This window comes from Pundamilia nyererei, unplaced genomic scaffold, assembly GCF_000239375.1.
Source record: "Pundamilia nyererei isolate P.nyererei 1_Seehausen unplaced genomic scaffold, PunNye1.0 scaffold00048, whole genome shotgun sequence".
NCBI lineage: Eukaryota > Metazoa > Chordata > Actinopteri > Cichliformes > Cichlidae > Pundamilia > Pundamilia nyererei.
In genome coordinates, this window is record NW_005187449.1 from 1,641,951 (window position 1) to 1,654,891 (window position 12,941).

Sequence of the window (12,941 nt, forward strand, 5' to 3'; positions counted from 1 at the left end):
CTCTTCTCCCCGTCGCATTTCCTGACTCCCACCCGCCGGTGGCATGGACTCCCAGTGGGCCGTGGTGCTCTTCGATCAGTCCCGCAGTCGGAGCAGACGATGCCAGAATCTGTTTGGCGCCCGGCGTGGCACCCGAAGGACCCTGGCAAGCTATGAGCTCAGGCTGCCGGGGCGTCGTGGGAGTCGATTTTAAGGGCAGCTGATGATGATGTTGTTGGGGAAAATGTGAGCTCTTGGTGGGCGTTGGCCTGTAGTGATTCTCTCGAGGATGAGCTTGCAGTCAACTGGATGTTTTTTAATTTTCGAGACTTGTGTGTAACATTGTCTTCATTACAACAACGCTCATTTATGCCCGTTTGAAAAACTAAATGAAGCCTATGAGGTTGAAAATGCAGGAAATCATAATTAAATGCATCACTGTCTGTTAATCAGTTTAAAACTGCTGTTGATGTCATTTTAAATGTTTTTTTCTGACCAGGAATCCAAAATGCTAAAAGGGAACATTAAGAAAATTGAAATTAAGAAAAATGACTGATTTTTGCAAAAAAAAAAAAAAAAAGACTGGGAACACAGATTTGTACTAAAAGGTTCAAAAGATTTGCCACAACTGTATTCTAAATTTCAGTGTCTTCAGCACTATCTGTGGCACTATTTGTCAGTAAAATACTGACAAATTCACCCGGTTGGTTGGTGGTGCGTTTTTATTTACAAAATAATATTCATATTATTTTAATAATAATAATCCTGTATTCAGTAAGATTTGAAACTAGCAGCTTGGATCATGCACTGATCAGAAGACTGTTTACTGATCTCAGAAATGAAGTGAGATGTTGGGTGGTTTTCCCATACACTTCTATACAGGTGAACTTCCTGAACCCAGAGTTGCTGTCCCCTACTGGTCGTTAGAAAGAATGCAGTTTAAAGGCACTTCCGTGTTGCTTCACATTTCAGATCTGGAAGCGAGTGATGTAATTCTCAGTGGCAGGAAATTTGTTGCATCGGGTTTCACCAAAGTGCAAAACTTTAAGGTTTACTGGTTTGTCTGTAGGCTGACTGTTTATCTTGTTTTGTCTCAAACTGCTGGCTTCCTTTTTTCTTTTTCTTTTTTGTTGTTGTAATAATAATAATAATAATAATATACGTCTCCAGTCTCCCACTCTTAGGCACTTCACTCCCTCGGATTCCTTGAGGACGTATGAAAACCGGACGAATAATCACATGAAGCCTCTGACCAGGCTGGCACCTAAAAGGCTCAGGTATGCTGCGTGCTGTTTGTATAAGCTCTCCGTTTGCAGGCAATGGAGTCAGAAGTGACCACAACAGAGGGCGGAGTATTAGGTTATCAGATGATTGTAGCTTGGTTTGTTATAAACCTGCATCCATAAATCCCTTAAAAAGGCTCAAAGTCTCAAACTGCACAAAGTCTGATTAATAAGGACCATGTCAGTGGTTTGAATTCTCTGAAATGAAGTCAGGCCTCAGTGATAGACTGTAAGCCTTAATAAAGTATAATTGTGTCATTAACATAGAATTAACCCCTTTGGCAGCTGGTGTGATGTGAATAATGGCTAAATGTTTCTTGGTTGTAAACATGTAAAGTTGGATGCTTGTGGAGCCTCAGGTGGCTGTTAGCAGAACTACAGTTGTTGACTTCACTTGTTGCCTGGTTACTGTTTATTTATATAATATGTTCAGTTGTGTTATGGTCTCATTACTTAAAACTACAGGCACACTAAAGAAAGAATCTTTGGGGCTGAATGTGGGTAAAAATATTTTCAGAGTGAATTCATGTTTTGTGTGTCTGTCTTTGTGTTAAAGGGTTAATGTGTTCTTTCTGTCTCTCCTGCAGTGAGGGCCCTCTCACAGTCGTGGTGCCGTCCATGTCCAACGGACCCACACGCCTAACGTCTGCACCTTCACAAGGAATTTTTATACAAGGGCGCCACTTTCAGCACGCACAACTGCCCTCCGCAATAAGGAAACCAGTCCAAAGGTGAGACAGAGCCAGTCCGAGCAACTTCTTGTACAACTGCAGATTTGTTTTTTATTTTTCTCCTTTTTTTTTTTTTCTTTCTGGCTTACTTGGAGATAGGGCTGTGCGATATGACAAATCTCATATCCTGATATAAGACCTTTATCGTCCAGACAACGATATTTAACACAACATTTTTACTTTTTCTGTAAATTCTGTGAATCTCGGGCAACTCGCCTTGCGTGAAGTGGTTTCACCTGGATGATAGCTGCTCCCTTTTGCAGTCTTCTTGTATATGTGCATACATGTCACTCAATTACTGTAGCAAAACATAATGGATGTAGACATTTTCTACTGTACCTGAGCACTCGGAGCGCTTCACACAGAGAAGGCTTTGGACTGCGTCCCTGAGTGTGTCCTGTGGGGGGTGCTGTGGTAGTGTGCGGCATCAGGCCTGTGGTGACGTGATGTTTGATTCTTGCGCAGCTACGAGTCCTCGGTTTACTTTGCTGCCGACAGGCTCAGACTCGTTCTACATTGCCTCTGGTCGGTGACTCTGGTCATAACTTCTGTGTGACAGAATTTCCTGGTGCAGCCCAGTGATGGAGCGGTTCTGGTCTTTTGTGGATGATGAAGTTCTCTTGGCTTCACTTTGTAGCTGAGAGCGATGTGGCTGGGAGGAGCATCGGCAAATGATGCCACGGAAAAGTGCCCAGTGTGAGGGAGCTGCTGGCTCAGCCAGAGGAGTTTAAGTATCTCGGGGTCTTGTTTGTGATTAGAGGAGGGAGCAGGAGATTTTTGCAGCATCTGCGCTGATGTGGATGCTATACCTCTCTATGGTGGTGGAGCATGAAAGCCAAGCTCTCAGTTTAGTTGTTTCCCACCCTCACCCGTCGTCACGAACCGTGGATACAAGCACCCTCCAGAGTTTTCTTTGAAGGGTGTCTGGACACTTGATCAGCGGGGGCTCAGAGTACAGCCGCTGCTCCTCTGCATCGAAAGGATGCATGGACGCCTCCGAGGTCCCATAAACACATCACGAACGTCTCCTGCACGCTCGATACTGCTAGCTCCCTCTCCTGCTGTTTATGTGTGAAATTTGCTTGAGCTATGACTTCAGGAATCGTGTTACCTCAGAGTGAGTGCTGCTTCATACTGGAGTCATTCTGAAAAACCACCGTTTAGCTTTTACATCCCTATAATTCCACTGTTGGGAAACAGGCTGCGTAAATGTTCCTTAACTAGATAAAACTAAGCTGATGCTTGATAAGCATGAGATCTTCTTGACAGTAGATGAAAGTAATTTGAATCTAAGAGATGTGCTCGGGTTCCTTTTATAGTCTTCCTGTGTGTAAAAGGAAGTGTGCTGCAGAGAAATACGTTTAATAGAACTGCAGCTGCAGAAAATGAATTACAGTGCAGGACTTGATTGCATTAGTGAGATGTTTTTCTCTCTTGATTTTCATCTTCAAGCAGCCTTGATTTGAAGGAAAGGTAAGGCTTTGATCCGAACTAACCGGAGCTCATTTCATGGCCCTGGATCGTTGATCCTCTCATTTGTTTCTAAAGGTTTTTTGTTTGTTTGTTTTTGTGCTCAGCACATTTTGTCAGTTTTTGCTTTGCTTAAGTTTCATGACTGTTTGATGGAAACACTCTTTCCAGCAAAGTTACTCAGGGCATGTTTTTCACAGTTATTGTTTCAATAACGGTGTGAAGTGTTGAGGTTTTTCTGAATGAAGAAGGATCTCAACCTCCATAAAATACCAGACTGAAAGCCAAACTTGCTGGATGGTCTGTTGTTCACTATGTTGGAATTACTTGATTACTTGAACTCACATGATTCCATTTAAAAGTGCTACCAGCTACAGCGGTCGTTTCACACTCCCCATATATACATAAAATTAAAAAAATTGGACCCCTGTGAAGCTGATGATCGGAGAAATTATGCACATTGAAGAAGCACTCATGAAACTCGGCATATTTCTAAGATGTTTAGCTCTTGGAGCCTTTTGTTGACTGTTTGTTTTGTGCCGTTGGACGGTTATGAGAGGGGAAAATGAAGAACTTCAGTCCCATCCAAAGATACTGGGACAAAATCAAATGTAAACGGCTCTGGAAGCTTTACTTGCATGCCTCTAGTGCTCAGTCTCCATCATAAATATCCCATCAAACACCTAAAACGAATTTTCTTCAGCCAGAGTGCCAAACCGTTCCGTTTGCAAAGTTGTACAACAGACTCTTTGTAAGTGCTCTCATCAGAAAACCTGGAATCAGTAAATATTTATCATTAATTGCTTCATAAATGACTTAATTTTTATGGCAGCATCTGTTTCTTGTGATTTTTAGCTTCAGACACCATCAGTCTCCGTGAGAGGTTTGTGTTTATTTTAAGCCCGGTTAAGCCTCTCAGTGTTCAGCCTGTTAATTATTTAGCCTGCGGTGTCTCCACCACGATCAAGATTATTTTTAAAGTTTCTCAATTTACAGAAAAAAAAAAAAAATGTCTGAAAGTCAGAGTGAAGATCTGGATTTGCTGAGAACATGAACTGCCAGCTTTGCCAGAGGTTACCAAAGTATTTATGTTTTGTTTGTTTTTTTTGGTCCCCTTCTCCTGCAGAAACGACTTCTCCACCACACAGCAAACTCTCGAGGTAGACAACATCGTCCTCACCTGCCCAGAGATGCCAGGTAACCTCACAGCACACTGAGCGCATCGCACTGCATGTTTTTAAAGACTTTCCCGAGATCAGGCTGCTGGCGATTACAGGCAGTTGGCTGGTGTTGAGTTTCGACAGGCACGCTGTGTGTGCGTGATGTGTTCGGCATCTGTGTGTGTAAGATGAGTGCTACTCGGTGTCTGTATTTGTGTAACGTTTGTGTAAGCGGGCTGCGTGTGTGTGCTCGCTGAGTGTGACAGCCAGCAGCGTCTGCAGGGCTACAGATCTGGGCTCAGCCTCCTCCTTGTTCCTGCCAGAGGACGAGGAGGAGGAGACCCAAGGCCTCCCACATTAATCCTCCAAGCTCCCAGCAGATGCAGGAAACTTAGAAAAACATTTGCTGAGCTAATAAATGCCAGGCTCTGAAGGCCATTGGGTTATTTTGCAAAAGATATTTTCAAAATAAAGTGTGACCTTGGAGAGGAAGGTTTTCTTATCAGTAGTTTTAATTTTGCCAGTTAAAGTGATTAAAGGAGCTCAGAGAGAATAAAAGAATTTCGTTACGTGCTGAGGCATGTTTCACTGCTCATAATAAAACGCCATGAATCAATATTTGGACACCTGTGAGCGCACTGAGCATTTCCACTTAAAAATGTACACTTCTCCAGTCTCACTTAATAAGATCATGTGGGACTGTTAGTACGCGGCAGCTCGTGCCCGCTGCACTAGTTCGCCCTGGGTTTCGCCTCCCAGACTGCACACACGCTGCCTTGTCTTTGTCCAGGAAGGTTTTCAGAATGATGCCACCTGTTGATCCTTTTATGGGTTCATCTTACAGAGGAGGAGACCCTGAACATAAAACGTCGTGTCCAGCAGAAGAGGAAACCGCTGGAGGGATGCAGCTTTTCTTCGCAGGTCAAAGCAGCAGAGGTGAGAGAACCCAACACTCGGCAAACAGTCGGAGACAAACTGATGGATGTTTGGCAGGAAGTGGTTATTCGCCACGGTCCAAACTAACAGAGTGAAGAGCTGGGGAACAATGCAGAGTTTATCCATCCCGTGTGGAAGACGTTAGATGAATTCATTCATTTAAAATCTGTGATTTATTTATTTTTAAATAATAATGCGTCAACTATGTTGTGAAAGTGATGACTGTACAGTTTGCTGCCCAGCTGAAGCTTCATGCACACAGAAGGGGCTGCAACACAATCATTTAAACGAGAAATCAGACTTTTGGCTGTGAAATAATCGACTGTGGGGACAAAAATCGACACCACCCAACGGTAACAGAGGTGATTGCATGTATGAGGGGTTTGTTTTATCATTTTCAGTGGGGAAAAAACATTTTGTCACTCATCCTCAGTCTGAGGACCAAACACTACATCCACATGAATCAACATTTCCAGACCTGGATGATTCAGTTGAATCAAGACAAATTATTTAATGTGGTGTTTGCTCAGTTTTGAAAGCACTAAACCAAATCTGGAGTACAGGTGTCTTAGACAGTCTGTTAGTACTGCTAACTGCACAGTAAAAGTACTTCAAAAGGCTCCAGCAACACATCCTTTAGACGGGTCAAATAAACATCAAGCCTGAACACAAATGAGCGGGCGAGTTTTCACACCTTTATTTCTATGGGGCTGACCCCCTGCTGGAGCCTCTGGTGGACATTAAAGGAACTGCAGCTGTGTTAGTCTTGGCGGTTAAAGGTCGGAGTACATGTGTGAAAAAAAGCTTTAAGAGGCTGAGCTTGGCAGCTGTTATGTGTCACAGGAGTTGTAAAGTAAATATTGGTTTAAGATGCTGACTCAGATTCCTGAATGGGTAAATAAACAGTTTTTCCTAGTAAGGTCACCATATCTGATTCCATGTTATGTTCACTGCTTGCTTCTGCTGCACATAACTTTATTTTTTTAGCCTCTTTAAGGTTTGTCCACCTTCTTCCTTCTGATCCCGTTTGACTCGTAGTTTGAGCTGAAACAATTTCATTAATTCTCTCACTCATACAGACTCTCGTCTTCAGTGGAATAAAGAAGAAAATCTGTAATTAAATCATCTGCTTGTAACTTTCAGATTGTTGTAGTGACCAGAACAAAACCTTTTATCGCCTCTCTAACGAGTGTTTTATGTCGGCAGCCTCTCCGGTTGACCGTCTGCTCGAGGATGTGTGTGAAGTGCAACAAACCGAGTAACGACAGCAACAAGTGTCAGAACTGTGGGAACAATCTATCGACGCCGCCGTGCCAGCAGACTACGCTGCCCACCCCGGCCCTGCGGCCCTCCATCAGATCCCAGCCCTCCTCTGGACCAAACAGCCTGCAGCAAAACTTTTACAAACCGGTCGTGACCGCAAGGGTTCCCCGCGGGGACGCCCTGTCAACACGGCTCGCGACCACCAGGGGGACCCTGCTGCCTCTGAACAACGGGAGGACACCCCTGTTAGCAGGGACGTCGAGCTGCTGCGCGGCCAGAAACCCACCCAAAGCTACGAGGACGGCGACGGCGGCACAGCAGCACGAACTGAACGATCCTAGTGAGTAAAGCATCCGAGCTTTTCATCGAGCTTCTAGGTAAAGCAGAGTGTGGAGATGATGAATTCACTCGTCGTGCATCACTTTGTGGCTGATGTTGACGGGAAAGTGTAAAAAATATTTAATAAGTAACTGCAAATAAGTAAGTACAGTAAAATGAGATTAACAAGTAGTCTCTTTAATTTAAGAGGGCTTTTCTGCTTTTGAAGGATTTGGTTTCAGGTGATCGTGGCTCAAGAGTTGGGAGTTTGCCTTGTAATCGGAAGGTTGCCGGTTCGAGCTTGGACAGTCTCGGTCGTTGTGTCCTTCACCAAGACACTTCACCCGTTGCCTACTGGTGGTGGTCAGAGGGCCCGGTGGCGCCAGTGTCCGGCAGCCTCGCCTCTGTCAGTGCGCCCCAGGGTGGCTGTGGCTACAATGTAGCTGCCATCACCAGTGTGTGAATGGGTGGATGACTGGATGTGTAAAGCGCTTTGGGGTCCTTAGGGACTAGTAAAGCGCTATATAAATACAGGCCATTTACCATTTTATATTTTCCTGTTTTTCTCTCCGAGATAGAAGCTTTAAAAGACTTCCCCTAGAAGTTCCACATTTTTGGGGGCTCAGGATGGAAAAACAGATTAATTTGTCGACTTGCTTCCTGTTTACTTTTGGGTTTTGCATAGTTTATCATACTGGGATAAGGCGTCCTTTTGATTGATTAAATGAGATGTTCTGGGCTTTTACTTTAACTGCCTGTCCTGAAGTTGATCCCACGTCTCTCATATTTTTAGTTTGATAGAAACTCGGTGATTGAAAGCTCTCAGACTTATTTTCATTAGCTGTTTGTCCTCGTGCTTGAAGCCCGTCGTCGAGAGTGTCTCCAGTTTTTACAGAAATGCAGTTTTTGCCTGGTGACCGATCGGGATTAGCCGATTCATGTCTGCACACCACCTTCGGTTTGTTTAATGAAGCCGTGCAGGATTTGAAGATTCTCAGAGTTAAAGTTCATCGAGGGATCAGATTCGTAGTCATTTTGTTTGTCCACGTGTTTGGCTGCTGTGGAGATGCTAGAGCTGCACAGAGCTCAAACATCGGAGGCTTCGTATCAACCGGAGACGCTGAGAGACCGAGCTGACATTTTAAAGGCTTATAGCAAGAATGTACAGTAATTATTCCACCAGTGGAAGTGCATTTTTAAAAAGCTAGAAAAATTATGTGCTTCTAGTTCTGCCGTGTTTGAAAAGACACAACCTGAAAATCTACATCACTCCTCATGCAGGTCCAGATTTGTGTGGTTTGCTTTTTGCACATATGAGTAATGTCGTGTGGTTGAAAGGTTTCCGCTCACTTCAGGCACAAAGCTGAAAATGAGCCAGCGGAGAGACGTTTAACAGGGTTTCATGTTCCCCTCAGTCGTCCTGTCCAGTGATGAGGAGGAGGAAGAGGCCGACAACGCCAGCACAGGAAGCGTCAACAGACTGGACAGCGTTTCCCCTCGACCCGCCGACTCCGCTCACTCCTCTCCGGCGCCCTCCGGAGGCAGGGTGGAAGCGGCAGTGAAAAGCGTCGCAGAGGAGGAGGAGGTGAACCTGGACTTCTTTGAAGAAATGGTGAGCACGAAGATCACGATACCTCGGCGAGCGCGGATGAAAGATCAGGTGAGACGTGGTGGGATGTTTTTGGGGCTCGTCCAATTCCTCCTGTAGCTTCACCGCAGATAACTGATGCTTTTCCTTCTTTTCCTCCACAGTTTGGGAATCAACCTCCCGAGCAGTTCTCACCGAGGACGAAGAAACCCAAAATTGAGTCCAGCCTGTGCGACAGCATCATCCTGGAGTGTCGGAGCGTAAGAGTGGGATCTCTACGCAGGATGGTGACGAAGCCCGTCGTCGTGAGTCTCTCCAGTTTTTATAGAAATGCAGTTTTCAGTCTCGGGATCAGGATCAGCTGAATTGTGTCAGCACACCACCTTTGGTTTGATTGATGAAACCGTGCAGGATTTGAAGATTTTCAGAGTTAAGATTCACAGAGGGTGGGTCTCAGATTTGGTGCTTCTTAATCATTTTTCTCACGTTTTGAGCCCTCTGAGTACAGAAGCTGGAACCATTACATTTTCAGGGCTGGAAAAAACACATTTAAGCTTTACAAACTGCGTCCAAGTCAATTTTCACCCACTTAGAGTCACAGTCTAAACCTGCGCCACGTCTGTGATGTAGAGGAACACGAACGAGCTTCGGTAATTAAGATGCTTTGTGTGTTTTCTGATGATTCACTGGAGAAAACGTCAGAGTGCCTTTTCAAAGGTCACATCAACCAGAGTGCTTTCCATTTAAGGCCCATGTATTCACTTTCTTAATGACCAATCAATTCTCCAGAAAATAGCATCACCATTCCCGGAAGATCCCTCGGATCTGTGTGTAGAGAGCAGGAGGGCGTGAAGCGTCTGATGTCTTTGCATTTCCCTCACGATCAATAAGAAGTAGAACTCTGAGATGCAGCTTTACTATTTGATCTTTTCCAATTGGCTTCAAACAGTTTAGTTGTTCCTATGAGCATTAATACCTGATCCTAAACCAGCTCTTTGCTCCTGCTGACATTCTCTAAGCCTGCACTTTAATGCTGGTTTTTATTTGTATTATTGAATGTCAGACCTTTGAAACGAAATGAAAATGAAACACTTTTCTTCTAACGCTGATTTAGTCAAATTTTTGAGATGTTGGGAAGTCTGTCAGCTTACAGCTTCAGTGATCACCGTCGGCCTCTGTTTTTATTACCACTATTCATCGGCAGCACGTTTTAAAGCTCAGTTTTTAAAACCTTAGTATGTAACTACAGCCCAGCCCATGCAGCAGTATATGAATGACTAACGTCATATTGTGGATGGATTATCTCAGTTGTTCTCCTGGCTGATGTTTGGTCCGTTTACAGCATCCTGCCATGTGATTGCATTTGTCCCTGACCACCGAGAACGCTCACGTTAACTTTTATCAAGTGGAAAAAAGTTAGCGTTCATCCTCCAGCTTCAATGTGTTTATATTATGTTAACCATAGCCGTGTAGCTAGCCACCACATAGCACAGCATTATATATGAGCTAGCCCAACTTCAGTAACCCTACAAACGTCACTGCTGTTTAGTTTTCTGTCTCCATTTATATTTGAAGTGATGGCAGAGCTGTACGTTTTAATTTTGTCAGAAATCTCTGAGTCAGAAACTCAGAACTTGTATCTAATATGTTTAGGTGGAAACTAGAAAGCTAACTTCTAACTCCATTAAATTTCATAAATTCTGTTTTCATGGATGTCTGGATGTTAAACTTAATTGTTACACCTGGTAGAGCAGCCACACTGATCACTTTATTACAGATGAAAGAAAGTAGACCGTCTGTAACTGTCAGTGATGCTGCAGTGTTTGTTTGACTTTGGGACCTGAAGCAGAATTTGGACCCAGTAACAGCTAGTGATGTCTTACTGACCAAAGAGCTTAAGCATGCACCTTTAGCATGTCACTCTCGTAGTGCAGTTTCACGTTATTTGTGAAAACAGCCACTTACCCATAACTGTGATTGGGATGCTGCAGTGCCACCCCTTTCATGTGAGCACACAGGGGAACCTCTGGGTTAGCTTAGGATAATTAAATCCTGATAAAGAGAAATTAATTCGATTGCAGTTTTTACACAGAACTTGAGTGTGTTTATACTTTCACTCCACTTCTGTGTTCTCTCAGGGACTTTAACTTGGATGATTTTCAGAGTATGAATTTTGTAGTGTAAGCTATTATACAAACCAAAAGAAAAATCAGCGGTGGGGGATGAAGGGGTCTATTTTTCATTAAATGATCTTTTATGTTAGTATTCTAAGAAGAGTTTTAAACACTTACCAGCAACAAGACATAAACTGCTGATATGTGAAAAATGACTGAATTTGTATTAGAAGAGTTATAAGGATCTACAGTAGACAAATCTGCTGGTAAACAAATAAATAAATAATAAATACGATGACACATTTAGACTTCTGGCAGATTAATTAAACAGATTTAATTAGATGTACCGTAATTGTAGTTGCCATTTTTTGTGGTGTTACCTTATGTGTGACGCTAGGGGTCACTTTTTGTGTGTTAAGGTATGGCGTGTTTATGGAACTGCATTTAAGGTAGACACGGGTAATTGGTGTCAGGTGTTATTGGTCAGAAGAAACAAACAGTTTGTGACCGCTGCACTGTTGTGATTTTTATGATAAATGATGTTGGATAAAGTTTGAATAACTAAAACAACCGATGGAATGCAATAAAGATGTTAAACAGATGCGATAAGTACGGCTGGAGTTATTGGACTGTGACAAGAAAATTCATAACGGTGGCATCGCGTCACCCCTGCCATCGAACACCTCAGTGGCTTCAAGCGTAGGCTTAGCCTCTACCGATGTACAATGTAAAAATAAAAATGTTTTAAAACCTGAGATTTAAGCCTCAAATTTAAAAACCGATCGAATCCTGAGTCCGGTGAGAATAAATTAGTCTGTCTTGTTCTTTTGTCTCCTCAGTTTTCCATCGAGCACATCCAGCTGGAGACCGAAGGTATGAAGCCGCACTAATGATGGCATTAAATAACTCTCAGAGAGGAGGAAGATGATGATGGACGCTGAACATTGCTTCAGAGAAATGCAGCTGTGCAGTTTCCTCTTTGTGCTCGTCAGCAGAGATCAGAGCTGTTACTAGGGGGGGAAAAAAACCCTGAAACTGCAGCACACTGCCACTGATCGGATAAATGATTAAATAAATCACATGACATCAGGGTGGAGGAAGCCCGCAGGGTGTCAGGGGCAGGTGTTTGGTGTACATTTCCTAATAATTAATAACACTTAAATGAACCTGTGATCTCTCTTTTATAAACCGATGAAAACATGTGGAGGACAGAAACTCTGAGCTTCAGCAAACGTGAAAATAAAGTTGTTGTTTACGCAAACGCACCCTCATGGCGTCCCTGTTCGTTTTTTTGTTTGTTTTCCTGAAATGTGTCCATTTGTCCACCTTCAGGCTCAGAGCGCGGCACTGTAGAGAAGGTGTGCCTTCAGGCGTCGGAGCTGATCAGCTGCGAGTGGTGCAACGTGCGGAAACTTCCCGTCTTGTTCTTCCAGACGACCCCGCAGGAGTGCCAGCGCCTGCGCACTCAGCTCAACATGTCCAAGGAGAAGGGAGGCCAGTGGTACGACTGCACAGGAGACGGTGAGTACACAAATGTTTCCTTGGCGGCGTGGCATTGACGTGTCTTCACGCTGAGTCAAAGTAAACTCAAGTCAGACCGCTACCCCTTCTCGCCGCCAGAGTCGGACGAGAAGTACATCGTCCTCATCTTCGAGAACGGCTTGCCGATGAAGGAGCAGATGATCCTGGAGGACATCCTGGGCGAGATCGGCAGGACCAACAAACTCATCCCCTTCCCTGCCAAGCTGCCCTTCGAGGAGGCCAACATCCGACTCGTCAACTACAACAAGGCAACAAAGCAGAGGGAGGAGAAGGTGGGAAACCTGCAGATCTCAAAATAAAGTCAAAACTGGGCTTATGTAATGTTCGAGGTTAACGTTTATATGTACCAGTATTACATTTATGCAGTAAACTGGACGCCCTCTGGGGATGGGTATCGTTTAGGTTTTATCCGATACCAGTACTAAACCGGGACTTTTGAAACTGTGCTGGTGCTTAAAGAATGGAGAACACAAACTTTGTCCAAAAACCTCTCATGTTTAGCTGTTTCCCACTTTTTCTTTGGTCATTTTAGCCTTTTTGGCCAGGGTGAAGGGAGT

The 12,941-nt window shown here is 44.0% G+C and overlaps 1 protein-coding gene across 1 annotated transcript in view; it reads left to right on the forward strand.

The window, feature by feature from the left end:
• Positions 1-1,048: 1,048 nt before the first annotated feature.
• Positions 1,049-12,941, forward strand: part of senp6a (SUMO specific peptidase 6a) — an 18,570-nt gene continuing 6,677 nt past the window's right edge. The window contains exons 1-11 of the mRNA XM_005732820.2: positions 1,049-1,256; positions 1,850-1,993; positions 3,449-3,466; positions 4,590-4,660; positions 5,468-5,559; positions 6,766-7,162; positions 8,556-8,800; positions 8,893-9,033; positions 11,682-11,715; positions 12,175-12,363; positions 12,463-12,656. Of these exons, the coding sequence (XP_005732877.1) occupies positions 1,219-1,256; positions 1,850-1,993; positions 3,449-3,466; positions 4,590-4,660; positions 5,468-5,559; positions 6,766-7,162; positions 8,556-8,800; positions 8,893-9,033; positions 11,682-11,715; positions 12,175-12,363; positions 12,463-12,656 (1,563 nt within the window). The 5' untranslated portion in view covers positions 1,049-1,218. The remainder of the gene's footprint in view (positions 1,257-1,849; positions 1,994-3,448; positions 3,467-4,589; positions 4,661-5,467; positions 5,560-6,765; positions 7,163-8,555; positions 8,801-8,892; positions 9,034-11,681; positions 11,716-12,174; positions 12,364-12,462; positions 12,657-12,941) is intronic.